The 24,462-nt window shown below is 44.5% G+C and overlaps 1 protein-coding gene across 1 annotated transcript; it reads right to left on the bottom strand.

Annotated features, from left to right (window-relative positions):
* Nucleotides 1–637: 637 nt before the first annotated feature.
* On the bottom strand, nt 638–24,194 carry VXN (vexin). The gene is made up of 6 exons (XM_036264159.1): nt 23,972–24,194; nt 18,832–18,887; nt 10,145–10,319; nt 5,633–5,694; nt 3,089–3,183; nt 638–1,298 (listed from the first exon to the last, which is right to left on the bottom strand). The coding sequence occupies exons 1-6, from the start codon at nt 24,036–24,038 to the stop codon at nt 1,115–1,117; spliced, it is 639 nt and encodes a 212-aa protein (XP_036120052.1). The 5' UTR covers nt 24,039–24,194; the 3' UTR covers nt 638–1,114.
* Between the last annotated feature and the right edge of the window lie 268 nt (nt 24,195–24,462).

The raw sequence follows: 24,462 nt of genomic DNA, 5'->3' as shown, positions 1-24,462 counted from the left end.
ATTTTCATTACTGTTCTTAAGTTTTCCAAAATACATATAAGGTGTTCTAAAATTTGCTGTATTTGGAATTTTGGAAAAAAAATACAATAAAATATTTTGATTGTGAGAAACAAAACAACAACAAAAAGCAAATCACGTATTGTTCCAACTTTATCAAATTCTTCCCTTCAAAGATTGTTTCCAGAGACATAGTCCTACTCCTCAAAACCTTCCTCAAATCAAATGCTAGGGTAAGCAAAGCAAGGAGTCTGATGGAGAAGTTGAGGACCTGGTATCTAGTTCCACCGTCTGGTATCTAGTCACACAATCTCTTAGTGGCCTTGGCTTCCCCACCAGGACTCTGGGACAATTGTGCTTTCTCTAACAGGGATTTTGTGAAGACAAGAGATAACAGATAGGAAAACACTTTCAAAAGTTGAAATCATTATCCCAAAGCAAGGTGTTATTAATTCCACCAGACTATGCCATTTCAGAAAACATTAACATTCAACATCTAATTTTTAATTGTTTTTCTATAGAAAAACTGCACGTACAAGAATAGAGAATTCATGCAATCATGCCAAATAATCATCAAACCCACCTTGGTGACACTCTGAAGAAGAAATATGCACTACTAAGTAATGTATAGTGCTTCGTCATTAAAAATCCTACCTTGTCAAGATTAAATAAATGTGACAACAGAAAGAGTAGGAACCATTGTGTTTTACAAGGGCATCAAATACCAAGCTCTTACAATTATACCAGAAATCACACACATTAGAATGATTCACAAGGAAGATGGAAAAAATCACCCTCTTCCTTCCTTGGAGGTCTTTAAAATGAGTTGGGACAATTTTATTTTGGTGTGGTTTTGCTTAAAAATAAGGATGTAAACTTATGGCTTCCCAAAGTCACTTTCAGACCAGGGCCTTTAGCGATTCTAAGAAGGAACAGTCTTCTTTTGCCTTCGAGGGAAGATCCTTGCATGCGTTCTAAGTCGGGTGATCGGGAAGTAAGGGAGGGCGATGTGTTTGTACCAGCTACTTGCAGAAGTAAGTGTGGCCCCATTTCAACCAGCTTTCTCCCTCTGAGCAGTGAACTATCACCAACTCAGGGCACTTGGGGAAGGCCCTCTTTAGTCGGCCTCAAAGGCGCTGTTGGTAGCTCCCACGTAGTCGGACTTCTTCTTATGCCTCATCCACATTTTCCGGAGGATGCTGGGGATGCTGCAGGACGCACTTCCTGTCAGTGGTAGGGAGGCTTCTGCTCCCTGGGGAAGGGTTGGATACTCTTCCGTCATCTTCTTGAGGTGTCTGGATCTAAAGAAAACCCAGGGCTGAGTGGGGAGGGCAGTCACTTCACTGAACCAGAGTTTGTTTTTGCTCTGAAGAAGAATGGCCTGTGCTCTTATTCTTCCCCTACTCGCACACCCTGTGCCTAGGAGGGAGGGTCACTGTTGGGACCTGTGAAGGAATGACTCCCCCAGGGGGATCATCAGATAGGGTGAGGGAAGGAGGTGGCCTTGGGCACACTGGTTTATGGACCTCAAATTCTACTCTTGTTCCACCTTCACGTTCCCGCCCCTCCCACCTCCGCACAGACAATCTTGCTGGAAAGGGTGGATGTCCCGGAGCACTGGCTACTGAAAGAGCTTGAGCCCTGGGCTGAATCCTATCCCCCGTGCACTGTGTGACCTCAGGCAAGTGATTTAACCTCAGGCAGCCTCTTTCCTCATGTGCAAAGTGAGGGTAATTTCATCTAACTCATGGGGCTATTGTGAGGAGGAAAATGAGAAAATAAAGCATCTGGTGCATAGTAGGCCTCCATAAACATTCATTTCTCTCCCCACCTTCTCTCCGTAGGTGAAAGAAATGGCCTTACTTGTGAACAGCCAGGGCCCAGGAACAAATTGAAATGAGAATGTCTGAGCTTAGAGAGAAAGGATCCATGTGGATCCCTTTGCGATGCAGCTATGTGGACTGGTAGGGTCGGACTCTGTTGCGGCATAGTAAGGTTTTGCTGGCTTACTCCAGCAGTCACCACAAGTCATCACTGCTGAGAACAATTTGCTCCTAGAATTTAATACAATCCAAACAATTGTCTTAGTTTTCTCCAACTAGATCCCAATATATTGAGTGATTGGTTTTTATAAGTCTTCCAGGATGGCTTCCTTCTATCTAAAAGGGGCTTTGCACTGGTCTGTTTACTCTTGGACTTCCACAGTGTTCAAGATGTGCACCACTCAGGTTGATACTTTAGCCTATGGTCCCTCACATGTCCACAACTAACATGTTCCTGAGTACATGTCTTTCTCACTACTAGATTGTACGTTTCTTGAAAAATGTTAGCAACGGTTTATGCTAAGCTCTTTACACATTACCTCATTCAACCTCAAAATATCCCTCCAGAAGAGTGCCATTATAATCCTCACTTTTTTTGGTTGGGTTTTTTTTTTTTTTTTTAATAAATGAGGACATTGAGGTCTAAATAATTTCCCCAAAGTCATAACAGGCAGTGGGTGCCAGGCAAGCAGCTCCACTTGACTGCCCCTGCAGCACGGGGGACAGTGGTGGGACATAAGTGGACAAGATGAACTGACTTTAAGACTGCTGCCCACCCAGGGGGCTGTGGGGGGCTGCTGGGGGTTACCCACTCCTGTGACTCTAGCTGCTGGCTCTGGATCAGAGGTAATGTAACTTGGGGGTAAAATTTGGTTTCAAACCTTTGTATCTTACATACTTCGTTAGCTTTGGGCAGGGGCCCTGAACCTAATTCAGGAGGCATTTCTGACCTCAGTATGCTTACCAGAGGCTCTCACTATGTCCTGTGATTACATTTATCTAATTAACCAAAAATCCTCCAAATGACGGTTCTCCAAGTCTAAAGAGTGGCGTTAATGAAGTGGAAATCATCAAGCACACTTCAGCTTCATCCTAGGGAAACAGTTACCCAGGATTATTGCCCTCATTAAGAGGGAATTTGCAGCTGGTGTGGATTCTCTGTTAGTATCTTGAGAGTCTGTCAACCAGGCCACCTGTTACTCTTCTGCTGCAGGCCCGGAGCAGGTGGGGCATCTCGAAGGCAGTGGGCTGAGGGGCACAGCGCTTACCCTCTTGTTGGAACAGCTCTGTTCTCTGAGCCGGGGGCTGCCACCTCCAGGACAGCCGCGGGGGCTTTCACTGAGATCCGGGCCACTGGGGGAATCTGCGTGGTAAGGCAGGGGAAGAGAGTGTGAGGTTGTAACCATGGTCCCAGCCCGGCACAACTCGAGCCATTTGAAAGGGGGTGGCTAAACTGAACCACCACCAACCCAGGGCAATAGTCTTTACTCTTGGGTGGGTATCAGACTGCCCCGTTGGGCTTGTGAGCACTGTGCCGGGCCCACCCGGGTGCCGATTCAGTAGGTCTGATGTGGGCCAGAGAATTCCCATTTCTAACAAGTTCCTAAGTGCTGCTAGTCCTGGAGCCCCACCTGGAGAAGAAACTTGAGAGACAGCAACTCAATCTTAACTGAAAACTCTGTCCCCCTCACACTCCCCTTGCTGGGTCCCCTTTATTGTCAAATCATGCAGGTCCTTGCTTTGAATTACTGCCTGGATTTCTGCCACCCTCTCCATTTCCTCTGCTGCAGCCTTCAGGGCCAGTCAGCCGGGGCCTGGTTTCCAGCCAGACCTGACACACACCCCAGGTCCTTCCTGGATGTGTGGGGCCACCTCTGCAGCCTGCTCTTCAAGGCTCCACAGACCCCCCCCTCCACCTTATCTACTCAGCTCCGCTTTCTGTCACCCCCACTGGTGTCAGCAGTTCCTGTCCCAGCGGGGCCACTCCTGCCTTTCCCAGTGCTCACGCCCGCTCTGCATCTTCATTCGGGTTTCCTTCCCTCTCTGGACTGAACTGCTTTGTTTCCTCCACCCAAGGCCCGCTGGTGGCTTAAGCTCACCGTATTCCTGGAATTGCTGAGAAATTCCAGGTCGAGGACACCACGATTCACCTCCCCCTCCTCTCCTGAGCTGGCCAGAGGTTGTGGGCAGAGTTACTGTGCCACCTTGTGGCCTCCAGGGAGCTCTCCCTCCCCATCCTGCCAACAGCCCGGGGGACCATATACCCACCCTGCCTTCTTCCCCTCTGCTTAGTCTGATGTCCTCCGGTGATTTCAGCGTTGAATCAGATGTAGCTGTGCGAGCTCTGGGTTGCTCTCCAGCCTCTGATGAGTTGCAGGACCCCAGCCCCACTGCCTCAGGCCCAGAGAAAAGGGTGACTCATGCTGCCACTTTGTCCTCTGCATTGTTATTGCCCTGCCCTTTGTAACTGTGTCCCCATCACCACCCTATCCCACCCAACCTGCTCTGGCCTCCCAGCTGCAGCTACCTCTCTGCCAAAGGCACCGTCTGAGCCCAGCCCCAGGCTTGGGGCCAGTGATCCAGGCTGTGAGCTCCCTCTTCCCTTTAGTGTCTGTCTTCCCCTGGGTTTGACTGAACCTAGCTGTTTGAGCTGTCACAGCCTGACAACCTTCCGTCTGTGGCAATGGCCCAGCTGTTCTGTTTCCCCTGAGTGCTTGGATGGGACAAGGGGCTCCTGACAGAACAGCTTGCCTCATCCTGGCCCATTGTGTGATGTTCCTAGGATCGGGAGAACTTAACAAGATACTTAGGTTAGATCTGCTCAGAGGAGCAAAGTGCTCACCTCTCTGTACAATTTGTGCTGTAAGGACGAGGGGCTGGGCCAGACAAGGTGTCGGATCTCTTCGAGTTCTCACGTGGCAATGAGCACAGGGTGCCCGAGCCAACCAACCTCCAACCATGACCCTTCCCCCTACCGTGCTAACCCGAGGTGCCCATGTTCATGCCCAGAAAGAGAATCAGGAGATGTATTTTTTTCAGGGTGACTCTGAGTTTGACCTGGACATGCGCCACCTGATGGTCCCTCTTCAGAGAAGGACATGCCGCTCGACTTCTGGAGGCAACAGAGGGCTCTCAGCTCCCTCAGGTATGTCTCAGCTGCAGAAAGGCCACCTTGTCCGAGGTCATGCCCTCCTGGGGCACCCCACATGCTGTGATAGGGCGAGGAGGAAACGTAAAGACCTGGCCCTTGGGGCCCAATTGAGGACAACCCTGATGGGCAACACTTGCCCCAGAGCTCCCATCGAGAGGGATCGGGCCTGTGTGGCAAGGCCAAAGCCTGCCACCCTTCTCCTGTCACAGGTATTGATCCCTGCTGTGTATCTCTACTCTACACCCCAAACCTCAGTCGGCTTGCAGAGAACCTGAGCTGCAGCAGATGCCCTCCAGCGGCATCTCATCCTGAGAGGACCGGAGCTGTGTGTTTTCACAGCGCTCGAGACCCCTCCCATCTCTCTCCCCCGCAGCTGCCCTTGGGAATTAGTCAGGCATTTCCCTCTGGCAGGAGGAGCCAGCTACAGAAATGCTGCTTCGCCCCATGTTTGAGATGTCCACTAGGTAGCACCTTCTTCTGTTTGCCTAAGAGCTGAATTTCTGGACAGAAAGACAACAGCAGCCAGGAGTTTGCCGCAAGCCGACAGATGGTGGGGGCCTGCTTTTCTACAACCCTCAGAACGAGCCCGAAGGACCCTCAGTCTCTTGTCATGGCACAGACAGGGCACCACAGGCACAACCACCCAGGCTTATATACTCACCAAAGACTTCCCATAGGCTCGAGTCCCACACAGACTTGATGGTTTGGGTTCAGCAATCCCCACTGCAAAGGTGAATGAAGGACACATGACGTAGTGCACTCTGTACCGCCTCCCTGGGGTCTGTGTCAATTAGTAAAGCCGGGAATTTCTTCCTTTTTTTAAAAAAATTATCTATCTATCTATCTATCTATCTCATTTTTAAATCACAGTTTACATTCAATATTATTCTGTGTGAGTTTCAGATGTATAGCATAGTTGTTGGAAACTTATGTACTTTACAGAGTGATCCTCCAATGTTTCAGGTACCCACATGGCTCCACACATAGTTATCGGTATTGTTAAATATATTCCCTATGCTGTCATTTATATCCCTGTGACTATTCTGTAACTACCAGTTTGAACTTTATAATCTCTTTACCTTTTTTTTTTTTTCACCAGCCCCTCAACCCACTCCCCTCTGACAGCTGTCAGTCTGTTCTCTTTGTCTATTTTGTTTATTTGTTTATTTTGCTCTTTAGATTCCACATATAAGTGATATCATATGGTATTTGTCTTTCTCTATCTGACTTATTTCACTGAGCGTAAAACCATCTAGGTCCATCCAATGAAAAGGTAAGATTTCATTCTTTTTTATGACAAGCCAGGAATTTCTAAAGGCCTTGTACTAGGCAGTCGGATCAGGCAGCAGGGCAACTGATGCTCTTTCAGGGGCAAGAACTACAGCCTAGAAAGAAGGTGCTCAGAGAATGTGCCTTCAGCATCTGCTTCCTTCCTAAGGAACCAGATCACAGACGTTATTAGAGTTAAGTCTTTATAGCTCTGATCAATTATTTACCTTTCTGCCCCTAGACACCCAATACATTCCAGAATGAGCCCCACCCTATCACACTACAGCATATAGAAATAAAGCATCCCCACCCCAGGAAAACATCTCCATGCCAGCTAAACAAAGTTACAAGACTACCAAGATCAAACCATGATGTGCAGTGCTCTGGCATAAGTAATGATGCAGCTCATATTTTGAGTATGTACTGTATCAGATACTGGGCTGAGTGTAAAACACACTCACATTGTTTGATTTAATCCTCACCACGACCCTGACAGGTAGGTGTCATCATAGTCCCCACTTTCTGGATGAGAATTTATTTTTGTTACAGATGTTTCTCCTTTTCCCCCCATTGACACCCTTCTCCCTATCCCCTCTCCCCCACTCTGTCCCCAGCTTTGGTGTCTATGTCCATCGGTTATGCATACATGCATATAAGTTCTGTGGTTTACCCCCCCCCCCCTTCTGAGGTATGTCAGTCTGTACCCTACTTCTACGTCTCTGGATCTATTTTGTTCATCAATTTGTTTTGTTCATTATATTCCACAAATAAGTGAGATCATGTGATATTTGTCTTTCTCTGCTTGGCTTATTTCACTTAGGATAATACTCTCCAGGTCCCTCCATGTTGTCTCAAAGGATAAGAGATCTTTCTTTCTTACAGCTGCATAGTATTCCATTGTGTACATGAACCTCTGCTTTTTTATCCACTCATCTATTGATGGACACTTGGGCTGTTTCCAGATCTTAGCTATTGTAAATCTGGATGAGAATATTGAGGCTTTAGTAATACATAACAATTTTAACAAAGCTGGTAAAGATCTCAGGGATGGCAAACTGCCCTTGTTGGTCTTGTAGGGCTGGAGAAATAGACCCGGAACCCCCCTAGCCTAGACTGGGAGGAGTTTGCCAGGTGGACAGATACAAGGAGGGTGATCTGCAGAGAGAAGACTGCCAGCAAAGGTCCAGGGAAATAGTACATAAGGGAGTGGTCACGGTATCACACAGCAGCTCAGGGCTGCCCTGTGTATGGACTGACAGGGACAGGAGTGTCACAGGAAGTGGCCCAGGAGATGTTAGCAGGTCCTGGAGGGCCTTGGGCACAGTATGGGTGGTTGCAGGTGGTGAGGACACAGTGTTTACAGTAGAGGAATGGCAGAGGCAGGTTTCAGCTTTAGAAGGACCCTTCTGGTAGCCTCATAGAGGGAGGGGGACTGGTGGCTGAGGGCGAGGGTTGGCTACTACACACAAAAGATGATGAAGGGACATTGAGTCCAGGTAGCCCGAGGTAGGTTCCAGAGGGAGAGATGAGACATATCTAGGAACTGACATGGTGTGTGGAGTGGGGGTGAGAAGGAAAGGGGTGTTAGGGAGAACATCCCAGCAGCTTGCCGGAAAGATGGACAGTGGCCCCAGCTGAGAAAGGAAGAGAGGGTTGCATGAGGAAGATGAGTTCTGTTTGAAAAAGTTGATTTGGAGGTGCCTGAGATTCCACTGGTAACCGATTCTCCCAGGCCCAGGCGGTGGGGTGGTCCCCTTCCCAGGCACCTGAGGCTCACCTGCTCAAGGGCTCATGGTGAGAGCATTTCCAGCTAGGCCCCTGCCTTCCGAATACGGCAATATCCAAGATTCCTCAGGGAATCTTCTTCTCGCACGAGAAGGCCACAGCACCCAGGAATTTCTCCCGTAGCTCAGAGAAGAAACAAGTCCCCAGATCTGAGATCCCTGGAGACACCCGTCCTCTGATGGGAGGAGAGAAGTCCCAATGCCCAAGGCCGGGCCAATTCTTCCCGGGGAGAGCCCTGGGCTCTGGCTTTGGTTCAGAAACCCGCCCTCTCTCCCACCCCCTCTAGAATCTATCAGATTCGGGGAGCTGAAGTTTCAATCGACACCCAGCTCAATCTTTTTTTTCCTTCTAAACCAACTACACATTCCCTGCATGAGCTGACTGTCACATGTTGGGCTGGCTCCTCTTTCAGAACAGAACACTGACTTGGGTTGTCCAAGCTTCTGTAAACTACTTAGGAAGGAAGGAAATGCCTACAACCACACAGGTAGGAAGACATTAGTCTCCAGGGGGAAGAGGCTTTAGCTAGGAAATCAGATCTGAGATTTAATCTCAGTTCTGTTCCTGATGAGCAGTATGACATTGGGTAGGTCACACCGTTTCCATGGTTTCGGCTTCCTTTTCTGTAAGGTGGCAAGGTGGGTGCAATAGAGCAGTAGTTCTCTGCCTTCAGTGGGCATTAGAATCACCTGGGGTGGGACTGTTAAAATACAGATTTCTGGACCCCATCCCAGAATTAATGATTCAATAATTTGGTTGGGACCCAACATTTGCATTTCTAGCAAGTTCCCAGATGATTCTGCTGCTCTGAGGACCCCAATTTGAGAACCACCCACGAAATCATCTCCAAATCCTTGCTAATCAACATGTTGTCCTCAGAACAGGACCCTCAGCATCATCTGGAAGCTTATTAGAAACATGAAATCTGGGGCCTTACTCAGTCTTACTGAATTGGAATCTGCACAAAGATTCTCAGGCGACTCTTTTGCACACTAAATTTGAGAAACATGGCTCTAAATTCACTTTAGGATTTTGTAGTGAAGATATTCTCTTTTCCCTTTCTACACACACATGCCCCCACCCACTCACCTATATATAGACACAGAAAAAATGTATGTCCTCTTAATTTGCAAGGCAGATTGTGGTTTTCCTAATGCTTTCATTCTACAGGCATATGTGCATATGTAATCACCTCAACTGGAGAATATAGATTGGTTTGTGCACTCTTGTAGTAGGATCATAAAAACAGGATTGGGGTGTTAGCAATCAAAGAAACCTTGGAGAAGATGGATGGATGAAGGGACATACTCAATGGAGTCTTATTTCAAAATAAAATTGTTGGCACACAAAGGCTTTGAGAAGAACATCCCAGACATTCTAATGTGTATTTTTGGAGTTAAAATATGAATAACTTCAGGCTGTGGGCATAACAGAAATAACCTAAACCAGTAATTAAAGGCAAATACCATCACAAACTTCAGCAAGCTAGAGGAAGTTACTTGCTTGACTGCTTGAGGTGGAAGTCCTTTATAAACATGGTGTGAAAGGTAAGACTATATTGTTTCCAGCCTTCAAAACAAATTTGTCCCCAAATTCTTGTTATGGATTGTTGAAGTAGCCTAAGTCATTCAAATTTAAGATGGTGAGATTTTAAGATGGTTGTTTATAAAGAGTCTGTATAATTACATACACACTGCCTGTAAAATAAATATGGTAGGCTTCTTCTGCTGTATGAGTCATGAATTTTCTCTCCCCCAGAGCATAATCACTTTCATCTCCTGAATCCAGCAGGGCTTCTTGTGGAGCAAGAAGGTTCATGAAAGCATCTTTGCTCACCATACACACCAGAAGCAAGGTTCATAGGTAGAAGGTGCTGTGTGGGGCTGCTGTAGCTGGGGTCTGAGAACAGGTGCACCCAGAGTGGAAACAGTATGTATTGGGGGGAAGGGTAGTCCCCACGACACAGGTGCTTCACTCACCTGGTGTGACGAGGACACCAGGGAGGACCACAGTGCAGTCAGACAAACCACAAGCCAGGACAAAGATACTTCGGCTGCTGCTCTAAGTGAGTCATTGTCCCTGAGGGAGGTACCGGGAACAGGGGTCAGGACACACATACCCGTTCTGGAAGGCGTCTTGGCAGGGGTCCTGGCTGGGGTCTTGGTGGGGTGGGGTCCCTGCTGCCGAGAACTCTGGAGCCAGCCCAACCTGTGGCCCTCAGTTTCGCAGCGGTCACTGCGACGTGGTAGCAGCTCCAGGGGCCGGGAAGGGTACAGGTCTGACTCAATCACCACCTGCCGGAAGGAGGAAGGACAGTCAGCTTGTTCTCCAAATTAGATCTGGGGATCCATGGCCCAGCCAGGACTGCAGCTTAGCAGATGGATCTTGTGCCAGCAAGCATGTTTTGGAGCCATCCTTACTCCATCTAATGCTAGGAACGCTGAAGAACATGGGCACACTGGCCAGAAACAGCTGTTTGAGCTTCAGAATGTCCAGTGGTGCCATGGTGCAGAAAAATGAGGGCTCTGGAGGTCCCTCACCAGCAGTTCTGTCACAGAGTCAGGATCCTGGGCCACCAGGCCAAAAATCAGGGCTGGCACCTGTACCCTGGCCTGACATGGTTTGACAATAGGACATGTTATTTGAAATGAGGCTGGTCCTGGAAATTGTGGTCTTACAGTCTTTGCAGCTAAGTGGATGCCCTTGTTCCTGGTGAGGACAGCTTTTTTGGGGGGGAGGGGCAAGCAGAAGGAAGATTTAGGGAGAGGACTTGGGGCCCAACTGACTCTCAGATTGTTATAAAGAAAGAAGCTACTGGCAAGACAGAGTGGGCACCGCTCTGGGGTGCTCCTCCACCTTGCAGAATCCCCGTGTCAAGTAGTGCTGGGAGATGAAGGTCCCTATGTGTGGCCTGGTAAGTGGAAATCCGGGTAAGCTAGAACAGAATGCTAAATGCTAGGCTGTTTTCTGTAATGATCACTTACTGAACGTGTATTTTTGTAAGTACATTAAGGGCAAATACCCCTTTTGTCAGGCTCACCAACACGGACCTCAAATATTATAATAAAATATTTAAATCATTGAAGAAATTTAAAAATACATTGGTATTGATTTTAGAGAGAGAGGAAGGGAGAGAGAGGAGAGAAAAACATCAGTGTGAGAGAGAAACACCTATCGGTATACTCACCCCGACCAGGGATCAAACCTGAAACCTGGGTGTGTGCCCTGACTGGGAATTGAACCAATACCCTTTTGGTGCATGGGACATGGTTCAACCAAATTAGCTATACCAGCTAGAGCTAAGTCATTAAAAATTTAAGTGTAAAATCTTGAGACAAATAATATCTTATTACCTAGAGTGACAAAGGGAAACTTAGCAGTTTTGGGCTCCTATAGTGCTTATTTTTATACCTATTCTGGACACGGGATCATTCATTCTGAATTTCTTCACTCCTTTGAAGCTGGTTGGAACCTTCACTATTCTACGGCAGCTGCTCTGAGGTTTGCATTTACTGATTCACTTGTTCCTCCCCTCCGCAGACACCCTGGGAGGACACGTCCTGTGCCATTTCCTGGGTACACAGTTACCTGTGAGTGAGGTGGACCTATCTCAGCCCTACAAACCAGACTTTGACAGATCCTCCTGAGTTGTCCACATGTAACAGTGGTGTTACTTTTGGAGGATGTGAAGCAAAAAAGACTGAATCTAAAATATCATAATAAGGTGAGATTTCAACTGAGTGGAGAGTAATTGGATTTTTACTTTATTGATTTTAGAGAGGAAGGGAGAGGGAGAGAGAGACACACACATCAATGAGAGAGAACATCAATTGGCCACCTCCTGCATGCCCCCTACTGGGGATTTGGCCTACAACTTGGGCATGTGCCCTGACCAGGAATTGATCCGGCGACCTCTTGGTGCATGGGTCAATGCTCAGTGAGCCACACTGGCCAGGCAACAATTGGATCTTTAATAAATATTGTTGGAATCGCCCTGGATGCTTTGGCTCAGTGGTTGGAGCAACGGCCGGCGGACCAAAGAGTTGGGTTTGATTCTGGTCAAGGGCACATACCTCAGTTGTGGTTCGTCCCCAGTCTTGGTCAGGGTCATGCAGGAGGCAACCAGTCGATGTGTCCCTCTCACATTTATGTTTCTCTCTCTCTCTCCTTCCCTCCCACTCTATCTGAAGATAAATAGAAAAATATCCTCGGGTGAAGATTAAAAATAATAATAATAAATAAATAAATATTGTTGGAATAAATGTCAGGCCACTGGGGCAAATGGATCCCTGCCCATACTTCTTTTTTTTTTTATCCTCACCTGAGGACATTTTTCCATTTTTTGTTTAGATAGAGTGGGAGGGAGAGAGAGGAAGAGAGAGAGAGAGAGAAACATCGATGTGAAAGGGACACATTGAGTGGCTGCCACCCGCACGACCAACCAGGGCTGGGGACAAACTGCAACCGAGGTACCTGCCCTTAGTGGGAACCAAACCCGGGTCTCTCCGGACCGCAGGCCAACACTCTAACCGCTGAGCCAAACCGGCCAGGGCCCTGCCCGTACTTCTTATACCAAAATGAATACCAGAAGGATCAAAGATGTGTGTTAAAACCTACCCCCACAAAATCTCAAACACTACAATATGGTTCAATATAACATTTGTTACTTACAACGGGGAATTATTCCTATGTACCTAGAACTTTTACAAATCAATAAAGAGGAAGAATATAGAAAAATGGGGAAAAAACATGATTTGACAATCGACAATAAAAATACAAATGGCCAATAAACATGAAAAGCGGCCGTATGCCCCGGCCAGGTAGCTCAGCTGGGTAGAGCATCATCTCGATACCAGTTCGGGTTTATCCTCAGTCAGGGCACATGCAAGAATCAACCAATGAATGCATAAGGAGGTGGAACAACAAATCAGTGTTTTTCTCTCTCTCCCTTCTTCTCTCTCTTAAAAAGAAATCAAATTAAAAAAATATGCCGAACAATATTCCTAAGTAAAACAATAATTGTTTTTTCTCCTGTCAGATTGTCAGTGATGAAGAACATACTGGTTTGGTTTGGGCAGACCTGAGTTCAGCCCTCAGTTTTGACACTGTGGTTGTGTGGGAAGAGATATCCCTCTCTGCCCTGGTTGTATTGGGGCATAGCAAATGCTTGTCATTAGCAGAAATTTTAATAGCACAGCTTGCTCTTTTAGTTCACGCCACATACAGGAATGGGCAAAAGCAGGTTTACAGTTGTTTGTATGGAAAAATACAAATTAATAAATAATAATACAAGAATAAACTCCGTGTTTCACATACTCACAACCGTAAACCTACCTTGCCTACCCCTGTATTTACCTACAGCATCTGAGAACAGTTCATGTCTCCCACAGAGGAAAATAAGGGCGGCTGTCACTCTTTGCCTCAGTTTACCACAAACAGTCCTTTGCTTAGAAAATTAATATATCCCAAATTTGGTTTTATCTGAGGTAGAAGATGAACTCTGCTCAGGCCCATTTTAGGATCCAAATTTATTCACTCTGTGCCTTTGGAGAGAGCTGATAATCCAGGAGCATTTAGGATTAGTCCTTTCTCCTCTGGGCACTGCAGCAGGGGGTGTTTCTGTTCTCACGAGCCTTCAGTGCTGGCCGGGGCAGCACCTCCATTGACACCAGCGCACTGGGGCCCGAGACACAGCAGTGTGTAGTCTGCACTCAGCACCCCGCACTTACATCTCTGCTCTCCCCCTTCCCTTCCCTTTAGCACTGCCCTCCGCCATGACGTCACCTGGAACACTGGAATTTCCTGGAGTGATGCTAGTTCAGAGTCCCATTCCCCTGACACATGGACTGGTTGACAGAAGGGCCCTCCCCCGGAATATGAGTCTCCGGGTCCAATAGGAAAGACCTGGCTCCCATTGTGTGACACTTGTAGGGCTCTCTGCTGTTGACTTCCCGTTGCAAGTATTTCTGATTGTATTTTCATTCCTTCAGCATGCCTCTCAGGAAGGAGGATTGAGGACTGGTGAGCTTTCAGACCCACTTTGTAGATGGGGAAAGTAAGGCAGGATGTGACAGCCTGAGGAGCCCAGGGGGCAGACCCAGCACTCCCTCCTCTGAAAGGGAAGCAAATGTTCCATGTCAGGAACAAGAACCACCACCTCCATCATCCCTTCTCTGTCCTGTGGCTGGGGGAAGAGATTGGGGAGGGAGAGAGCAGAGAGGTAGTAGCTGCTCAGCCCATCACTAGATGTAGGAGGTTTCCTGGGGTGGTGGGGGAGATGAGGCTGGTTCCTTCCCAGATTATGACTTAGGGCCAAGTGCCCCTTTAGGGTATCTTCTCCAACCCCTCCAAAAGGATGTCAACAGCAGGAAAGGACAGAGGAGAGGGGCCCAGCTCAGAAGATTTCCCTTTTGTAGCTGGCCTTGTACTTGGTTCTAATTTCCCACAATAACAGAGGCTCTGAGAGGGCTCCAGGGCAGTGTGCTAGGCCACACCAGGACATGTGCCTTCATGTGCTCTAAGGGGCAGAGCCAGGACAAGAGCTGTGGTTTGATGACTCTTGAGTGCTCTCTGTCAGAGCCATAGAAGTACCTACATCCAGATAAAAACTTTCCAGTGCAGTTGATTGCTCAGTGCGTTTTGAAAAACCAGCAGATCACCAGACAAATCCCTCCTCCGCAAGGTTGAAATCTGGGGAGAATGTGACATTTGCAATCGCATTTCTCCATCTTTCGTGATGGAGTCCTGCTGCTTATTATGAAGGGGCTGTGAATCACAGTGGCAGGGCCTCCACTGTACTGAGCGAGAGTCCTAATTGACTCGCACCTTCGTGTAAATTCATTCCTTTGAGCTACTTTTATGATGTTGGTGGCATCAGTCTGATCAGGATATCAATAAAATCGCCTAAGAATTCAAGGGGGGAGGGAGACCAGAGAGACTTTCCAGAGAAGGAACAATCTGTGGCTGTACCCTGGGTTCAGAAAAAAATGGAACTTAAGAGGAGTCCAGAGAGAGGGGAAACTGTAACACTAGGGATGGTTCAGAAAGGAAAGAAGCATTTGTAAAGGAAGGAACCTGACATCCACATGGTAGCCAAAGAAATGAGAATAGACACAAATTAGAATTTCAGGACAAAGGCAGTTGTAAACATTGGTACATTAGAGCAGTTGCAAAATATGAATCATTTTCTCAGGAACTCAAAGGGGAGCCAAGAGCCAGTTGGATGAGGAAACAAGAGAACAGAGCCAACTCTTTCTTCTGTGGGCTTCCCTTTCCCCCTCTTAGGTAGGCTAAGAGGCCTTTTCTGTCTTTTCTAATTTGAATGTTCTGTACGGCTGAGCTGAGTTTTATAAGCAAAGAATGAGTCAGGCTGTGAGGGGAAATCAGAAATTCAAAGGAGAACTCAAAGGTCAGAGGGCACTGAGAAGTTCTCACCTGGAGGAAGACTGCATATTTGCAGACAAGACCTTGGCTTCTGATTTTTTTTAATCAAAAGCAATTTTGATATGTAAGTTATTCATATTCTTGAGATTCTTGAGTCATTTTTTTCTCTGGGTAAAAATATTTTAGAGAGGGAAAGTCATAAGCCATAAAACATAACAATCTTTCTCAAAATTTTCCACTCCCAGGAAACCTGAGAGCATGGTTACAGTGCCTGGCTGAAGTCAGCTGGATATTCCAGGAGGCTCTGCCCGGGTTTTGGTGGCTTTGTGTATCTCTCGTCCATGTTGCTTCACCTCCACCACTCAGAATTGACTCCTTTGTTTAGGTTTTAAGTCCCCTGAGAACTTTGTTTTAGAAAGTAGAGTGATTTAGTTTCCATTTTAAAAGTTTTTTAAAAAAAATATATTTTTATTAATGTTTAGATAGAGAGGAAGGGAGAGGGAAAGATAGAAACATCAGCTGCCTCCTGCACGCTCCTTACCGGGCATTGGGACACACATGGTGACCTCTTGGTGCAAGGGATGATGCTCAACCCCCTAAGCCACACTGACTAAACCATTATAAAAGTTTTTGTAACCATTGCTCTAGCCAGGAGTTATTGGTATAAGGAGTGATTCAGACAGGAATATTGTTTAAGTGTAGAAATTCAAGGCAAGAACTTGGTTGAGAATTACATATTCCTAATTTCCATGGGATCATCCCTGAGTTATAAATGAGTTGTGGTTCCTTCAAATCCAAGGTAATGCCAAACTCAAGGCCTTGACTGAAACATCTGTTGTGAAACTTTTCTTAAACTCCAAATTACCTACAAACAACTGTTTCCCTTTCCATTTTGTTAACACTCGCTGCTCCTTAAAAGGCAGGAGCATTTTTCTATTAGAGGGTGGGCTTACGTTTTCAGGAATCACCACGACTAAACAATTTCCATTCATTGAAATCTCTTTTCTTTCTTAATATATAAAATATTTGCAAAAGTTATTTTAAAAAGATATACAACTGACAGAAAAAATTGGGCAAAAGACATGATTAAGGAACTCAGAGTAAAACGTAAAATAAAATCTATAAAAAGATGAATGGTATTAAAGAAATGCAAACAGTACGATATGTTCACCTATTAGATTGTCAAAGATTAACAACATATGCCATACAGTATTGGCTCAGGTGTTCTGGTAAAGGTACTTTTAAAATATAGTTGCTTAGAATTTGGCAATGGCTATATAATTTTTTCAATGTTCTTATTCTTTGAGCATTTTCTTTCTTTCTTTTTTTTTTTTTGAGACATAATTGACATATAAGTTGTGTAAGTTTAAGGAGCACATGTTTAGTTTGATAACCCAGAATTTCATATCTATGAATATATCCTTAAAACATTTACATAAGAGTATAAAAATATGTTCAAGAATATTTCTTATGACATTGTTTTAGTAGAAAAAATGGGGAACCCTATTTATTGACAATTTGGTCAAATAATTAATCTAAGAAAACTTCATATTTGGTTTGGGTAAAAAATTATGGTACATTCATACAATGGCATACTGTGTATGCAGCCTCTATAAAGAATGAGGTAGGTCTATATGTGTTGATTGGCATGTAAACAATTTCAAGATTTATTGCTTAGTGAAAAAAATTGCAAAACAGTATGTTATCGAGCAATAAAGCATAATAATTGTGTTAATATGTGGGAAATATTTACTAAAAAAACACCAATGCTTATTGCATGCTCAGCACGTCAGGCTCTGGATTAAGCACTTTACAGGTATTAGATCATTGGCTCCTTCCAGAGGTTCTTGAGATGTGTAATCTTTTTAGCCCCATTTTGATGTTAAGGAGTCCCAGGATGGTTGGGCAACTTGCTCAAGGCCAGATCGCTAGAAATGGATAGAACTGGAATTTAAGCTCAGGCAATTCGACTTCTAAGTCTACACACCTAACTACTGTGTTGTACAGCTCCTGAGGATTTACTAATACTGTATTTTATGTCTTCATAATGTTTCAAAATATTTTTATTGATGAGAGAGAGAGAGAGAGAGAGAGAGAGAGAGAGAGAGGCAGGGAGAGAGAGAGACCTGACCCAGAATCGAACCTGCCACCTTTTGGTGCACGGGATGATGCTCCAGCTAACTGAGCCACATCAGCCAAAGCATGATGTCTCAAATTTTATAATGGGCACATACTGCTTTGGATATTAAAAAAGTAATAACAAATGACATAAAAACAACAATGACTAAAACCCAACCTCATTCCAAGGACACTTAAAAATTGTTTTTTAATGAAGGATAAATTTTTAAAAATTGAGATATATAGAAAATCAAAATGTTGTTTTATGAAAACTTGTGATAGAAATAGAAATTCCAGTATAACCGAGAGGAAACAATTACCAGTTAAAATAAATCTTTTAAAGTACAAAGATGTATTGACAGCTTTTATATAAGAAAATATATAAGTAAAATGAGAAATTCACAGCATCATTAGGCTCTGAAGACATGTAAACTAATCTTAAGGTAATGCATATGCTTATTAAAGTAGCAAAAGATAAGACAGAAAGTGAAAGCCAGTGTTGGTGAGGTTGGAGGTAAATAGCAAAGCATGGTGCAAGCCTAGCAACTGTTCCGAATTCTGGGTCACAAGTGACAACACTGCAAGCAGAAACCATTTTTAAAAATCACTATTATTTCTCTCCATGTTGCTCAGTGTCTCTTACAGATAATAGGAATGTAAATATTTGATGGATAAATGAATGGATGGGTGGATGGATGGATGAAACTATTCTTATCCTTTTACTTATTAATTGTCCTTTGAGGCCTATGCACCAAGGAATTAATCACCCAAATAATATTTTGTACAAATAAACTCATAAACAATTAGCAGTTAAAATAAATCTTGCACTGCTATTTATAATAGTGAAAAAAATGGAACATTACAAATACCAAAAATAGAATACCTACCTAGGTCAGGGATGCTATACCCACGTTGTGGACTTTGTTTAAATAAGAAAAAAGTATATACAAAATGAAATTTACTATCTGTGTCTGGGAAAAGTGGCAGAATAGAGGGTTCTAACTCAGAGCTATGTGCTTTCTGGTTGGTATTTGTCAATTATTCTGGTTAAGTGGAGGAGGGAGAATGCAGCAACAACATGGGCTATAGAAAACCTTCCTGGTTAATTGAGAGCTGGAGAGAGGGGGGAGAGAGAGAGAGAGAGAGAGAGAGAGAGAGAGAGAGAGAGAGAGAGGAAAGAAGAAAGAAGAAAGAAGAAGAAGAAGAAGAAGAAGAAGAAGAAGAAGAAGAAGAAGCAGCAGCAGCAGCTAGACAATGTTTTTTTAATGAAAGTCAAAAAAGAGATCAAAACTGAAGTTTCCTTACATTCTTGGTCAAGAGGTGTTGAGAGCTTTTGACTCTTCTTCTGGGAGGACTGGACACTGCAAAGAGAGATAAAGGAATGATTTTAGAGAACACCTGTGAGGCTGATTAGCTACAGTAACAAAACTGAGCAGATTTGCACCTGGGGTGAGGCAGGGGCACAGAGGAGGGGGATGGGAAGAAGAGGCAGGGCGCAATTGCAATTTTCGATGTTACTTGTTTGAGTGCACTGAAGCACACAGCAGCATTTTTCACAATAGCCAAAAGGTAGAAACAACTCAAGTGTCCATCACAGATAAATAGATAAAATGTAGTCTATACATTCAATAGAATATTATTCACCCTCAAAAAGGAATGGAATTCTGATATACACTGCAACATAGATGAAACGTGAAGACATTAAGCTAAGTGAAATAAGCTAGACACAAAAGGACAAATATTGTATAAGTCCATTTATATGATACCTAGAGTAGTCAAATTCATAAAGACAGAAAGTGGAATAGAGGTTCCCAGGGGCTGGGAAAGAAGAAACGGGGAATTATTGTTTAATGCAGCGATTTTCAACTGGTGTGCCACAAGGATTTTTAAAACATGCAATACCCGATTATTTAGTTAGGGACACTGACCTCTTTTTCTCTTAGATTGTTAAATAAAAAATGACCACAGCCAATGCAACAATAGCTGCCCCATGTGAATGTCCTCTCTCCCCCCATTTTTATTGAATGTTTTGGGGGTGACACTATTTAACAAAATTATAAAGGTTTCAGGTGGACAGTTCCACAAAACATCATCTGTACACTGTATTGTGTGTTCACTACCCCGAGTCAAGTCTCCTTCCATCACCATTTATCCCCCCTAGGTCCTCCTCCACCTCCCCTCAAACCCCTCCCGCCAGCAATGATCACATTCTTATTCTTGTCCGTTTTTCCCTCTCTTTTTCTTTTTTGGTCAACCCTCCACCCACCCTGTGAATGCCCTGTCTTGAACCATTAATATGTAGGTTATATAACAGAGTTGCATCTTATCGCTCATGTTGTATAATAAGGTTGTGTCTGATTGGTGAATTCTTGGTACCAGAAATCCTTATGTACAAGTATAGGCACCCGATTTTTTAAAAAGGTACTTTGGAGGAAAAAGGGTAGGTAATTACTACTATTATTATTTTTTGCAAATAAATAAAATTATACCTCTTTTTGTCAGATTGTCAAAAATATAATATACTTTTTGGTGTGCAGCAGAATTTTAGTAATTAGTTTATGTGTGCCATGAGAAGAAAAAGGTTGAAAATTGCCAGTTAATAGGTACAGAGTTTCTGTTAGGAATGATGACAAAGTCCTGGAAATGGATAGTGGTGATAGCTGCACCACAATTTGAATTTTCTTTTTCTTTTCTGTTTTTTCAATCTTCACCCGAGGATATTTTTCCATTTATCTTCAGAAGAGTAAGTTCCCAGGAACTAATGGTGGGTATTACAATTTTCCTCTTTCTCTGCAAGATGAAGGCTGGTGGGAGGAATAGGCGGTGACTTCCAGAGACTGTGGCTTTCCATTGGTTCCTCTTTCGGGGGCTTTTTCCATTTTCTCTTTCCCCGATTCTCCTCACTAACCCTCTCCATCACTGTTTATCCTCAAGTAGGTTATTTTGAACACTGTGGTACTGTTTACCCCAGAATTAAGCCTGTTTTTGTGTGCCTCAGGAAATAGCTGCTGGTATAACTTCTGGGTAAAACCACAGCTTTTATCTTTTGTATTTACTGTGAATTGTGTCTATGAAATCTTTCCCTGAAAGGTCTCTCTCTCTCTCTCTCTAGAAAGTAGAAATATACACTTGTCCTCAGTTACAGACTTGATCTGTGTCCTGTGCCTTTAAAATACTGAAGAAACTCCATAACATTTGCTGTGGCTACGTTTTTGTGAGACATTAAGATGGCTCAGCTGAAAATATATATCGCTTGTAGGTTGGACCCAATACAAGGAATATATTACAACAATAATAAATGTAATAATAGCTCCCCATGAAGCTTTACTAGGTGGATGACTTATTTGCTTTACCTCATTCATGCCTCCCAGTAACTCTGTGAAGTAGGTGCTCTTCATTGCCCAGCCATTGTGGCTCAATGAACTGAACGTCATCCCATGGACTAAGAGGTCCTGGTTTGATTCCTGGTCAGGGCACATGCCCAGGTCTCAGGCTCGATCCCCAGTAGGGGGCATGTAGGAGGCATCTATCTGATCGATGTTTCTCTCACATCAATGTTTCTATCTCTTTCTTCCTTCTTCTCTCTCTAAAATATCAACTAAAAAATACATAGATGGATTTTAGAGAGGGGGAGAGAGAGAGAGAAACATCAATTTTGGTGTTCCATTTATTTATGCATTCATTGGTTGATTCTTCTTTTTAATTAAAAAATATTTTTTCTTTATTGATTTTAGAGAGAGGGTAAGGGAGAGGGAGAGAGAGATAAAAACATCGATGAGAGAGAACATTGATTTGCCACCTTCTGCATTCCCCCCACTGGGGGTTTGGCCCACAACCTGGGCATGTGCCCTGACTGGGAATCAAACTGGCAAACTCTTGGTGCATGGGTCGAAGCTCAACCACAGCCACACCGGCTGGGTGATTAGGTGATTCTTGTGTGTCCCAACAGAGGATTGAACCCACAGCCTTGGCATATTAGGATAATGCTCTAACTAACTGAGCTACTCAGCCAGGGTGCAGGCACTTTCCATTTTACAGATGGGGACACTGAACCTTTACTGAAGGTTGGAGTCGCACAGTCGATGGTGGTACAAGGTCTATGCTCTCAACCACTAGGCAACACTGCTCATGTGGCTGACGTTGTGCTCTGAATAGGTTTTGGTCATTGCCCATTGAATAAGCATGGCTACACAGTAGCATTTGGGAAAGGGCATATCAGGGTGGACTATAACTCTTGTTAGATAAAATCAAACCAACCTATATTTCTGCAGTTAGGAAATGTGAAGATGTAATAAAGAGTTACCAATCTCATAAGTGGTGACATAAGACAAGCTAGCACTGTCTTCTCTCCCTGAGGATGGTTTTGGAGAAGCAAGATGGAAAACAGGAAGGAAGAGGCAGACTTCTCCCGTTTCTGGTCTAAAATAAACTGCAAATACTCTTTTTCTGGACAACTTCTTGAGCAGTGAAATGTGCATGAATACCAATAAATACTTGGCTGTGAATAAAAATGGCAAGAGAGGAATATGGGATTAAATATTTATCTTTGACCAAACATAGTCAATGGAAATCACTTTGTATGTATGTAATGGTGCTTACTGCATGCTAGGTGCTGTTCTAGATGCTTTATATATTTTCTCTATATCTCATTTTTCTCCCATTATAACCCTAGGAGGTGAGTTCTAGTTCTCCCTTTTACAAAAGTGAAAACTTAGGCCCAGAGAGGTTAAGTAGCCTGCTCAAGGTCACACAGTGCAAAATGGTGGGAGTCTCTTGATCACTTTGCTAAGCACATGGAGTCAAAGGCCCTGTTTTGAATAATTTTATTCATGAAAGTATGATATTGCTCCTGAATTGCATAATACTTTTCAAATTAAAAACAGCCATTCGGCTTTGATTCTTTTCTTTTAAAATTTTTTAAATGGAAAAAAAATGACAGAAAATAGACATTTTAACATTTTCCCATTTGCTTCCAATTTGTTTCCTTCTCATATAAAAGTAATAAAAAATTAGAGGGCAAGTTTAGATCCCCTATGTCTTCCCTAATTCTACGTCTCTCCCCCCCCAGGGCTACTAAGATCACTAATTTTAACTGTATCTTTCCAGCTTATGTTTTCATACTTTTCTCCAAATATGTCCCCATAAACAACATGTAGTATTGTCTTATATTTCCAAACTTAATCATTCTTATCATACACATATACTTTTGGCCTGCTTTTCTTTCACTCAACATGATGTTTGGAGATCTGTGTCCATACACCCAGATCTAGTCCTTCGCTGTGGACTATTCCATAGTATCAGGACACCCATTTTACCCCTTTCCCTCTTCAAGGAAACTTAGGTTCTTCTCAGTTTTGCTGCCACGACATCAGTGCCACTGAGAGCATCCGCCTTTAAGAGAGAAGTGAAACAGCTGGGTCAGAGGGTCATGACCACCTTGACTGTCCAGGTGCGTTTCAGAGTCTCCAGAGACAGAGTTCCAACTCCTGCATGTGGGCCGACTCCTAGCTCTTTTTTTCTCTCTGGCTATCCGGCATTAGATGTCTCAAGCTTAATTTATGTTCTGCTTGCTGTCTCTTTGTGATCAGGCTGAGTCTCTCCCCCATCCCCCTACCCCCTCCAGCAATGGCCCTTTTTGGTGGCTGACGAGGGAAAAAAAATTGTTCGAACAGGGGTCACAGCACCAGCAAACACCCAGCCTGCTTCATTCACGTCTGACAACAAGACCAGGGTTGGAGTCCCGGACTTTCCCAGCAGGACAGGGGCTGCAGGGACAGAATGGGGGCCGCCGGAGTGGGCAGAGCTTTGCAGGGGAACTGTCCAGTCACCAGGCACCTGCAGTCATCTGGGCTCTCATCCTCCCTGGACACCATTCCCCGGGGAACACAAGGACTGACAAAGTCACACTTTTTGGTGGCTCTGGTTCCAGGTTAAGTTTGGGAGCGTGGCGCTGGGGTCTGGGGAGAGGCCCGCCCGGGTTAGGGCACTATTTGACCAATTCATTGGACTTTGGGTCACTGTGGGGAGTATTTCTCCTCATACTTCACTACACAGTTAGAAATCAGGCTTCTGAGGCAGATGGTTCGCATTTCAGAACCCATTTGCTCACTGGAGAAGATGAAAGAATCTATCTAGCTGCCCGGACACTTGTTTTCATCTGTTTCCTCCAACAATGGCTTGCTGTCATTCTCATTCGGCACAGCGGGCTGCCCTACTGAACGAAGTGAAACAGGAATATTTAACTGCCCCCACCCATGAACTGTTTCTCAACGACTGATGTTTATCCATGTGCCTCCCTTTCGGAAACAACAACAAATATCATCAAAACCCAGAAGCGGCCGGAGCTCAGAGACCTGAGGGAAAACTGCAGTGAAACAGCACGTGATTGCCCTCACCCTCTGCGCAAGGTGCCCCCTTAAGGGAAGTCAAGGACGATTTTACTCACCCTTGGAAGGAATCACAGTGGTGAAAACTTCTATATTTTCGTCACTGCAGCTGTAAATCTGATGCATCGTTTCAGCGCTCTCTCCCCTAAGGTGCCTGGGAACCGGAGGCCTCTCTGAACCCCTACTAGTCGAGAGGTTTCCTAATCCAGTCTGGCTCGGGGATCATTGTGCAGGTCCACAAAAGACAGTCTGGTGCTGTGAGCTCATCTTGTCTTCACTGCAACATTTTCTAATCCCATCTGTCTTTTTTTTTTTTTTATGAATCCTATTATTGCAAACCTTTGATTGAGCGTGGAGGCTTCAGTCCCCTCCCAGCCAGGATGTATTTAACATTTTTATTTTGCTGTGTCTGCTGCAGTGAATTTGGAAATCTTTTGTGAAGTGATGAAGTGAAATCGCCTACTCGGTTAGCACTAAACTTGGCTGGAGAATTTCACCAGAAAGGAAATGTGATTTTGGTAACAGCAATTCCCCTTTTCATTTCTTTTTT

The sequence above is a fragment of the Molossus molossus genome, unplaced genomic scaffold, assembly GCF_014108415.1.
Source record: "Molossus molossus isolate mMolMol1 unplaced genomic scaffold, mMolMol1.p scaffold_m16_p_16, whole genome shotgun sequence".
Classification (NCBI taxonomy): Eukaryota; Metazoa; Chordata; class Mammalia; order Chiroptera; family Molossidae; genus Molossus; species Molossus molossus.
Note: the sequence above shows the minus strand (reverse complement) of the source record. Positions and strands in the feature narration are given on the sequence as shown.

What these genes read in the sequence shown, in the direction of transcription:
- VXN (XM_036264159.1), bottom strand. Translation starts at nt 24,038, where the DNA reads ATGCATCAGATTTACAGCTGCAGTGACGAAAATATAGAAGTTTTCACC. An exon ending in CAAGACGCCTTCCAGAACGG is followed by an intron (nt 5,695 to 10,144) that starts GTATGTGTGTCC and finishes TCACCTTTGCAG; the next exon opens with TGGGGATTGCTGAACCCAAA. An exon ending in AGAGCTGTTCCAACAAGAGG is followed by an intron (nt 1,299 to 3,088) that starts GTAAGCGCTGTG and finishes GGTTTTCTTTAG; the next exon opens with ATCCAGACACCTCAAGAAGA.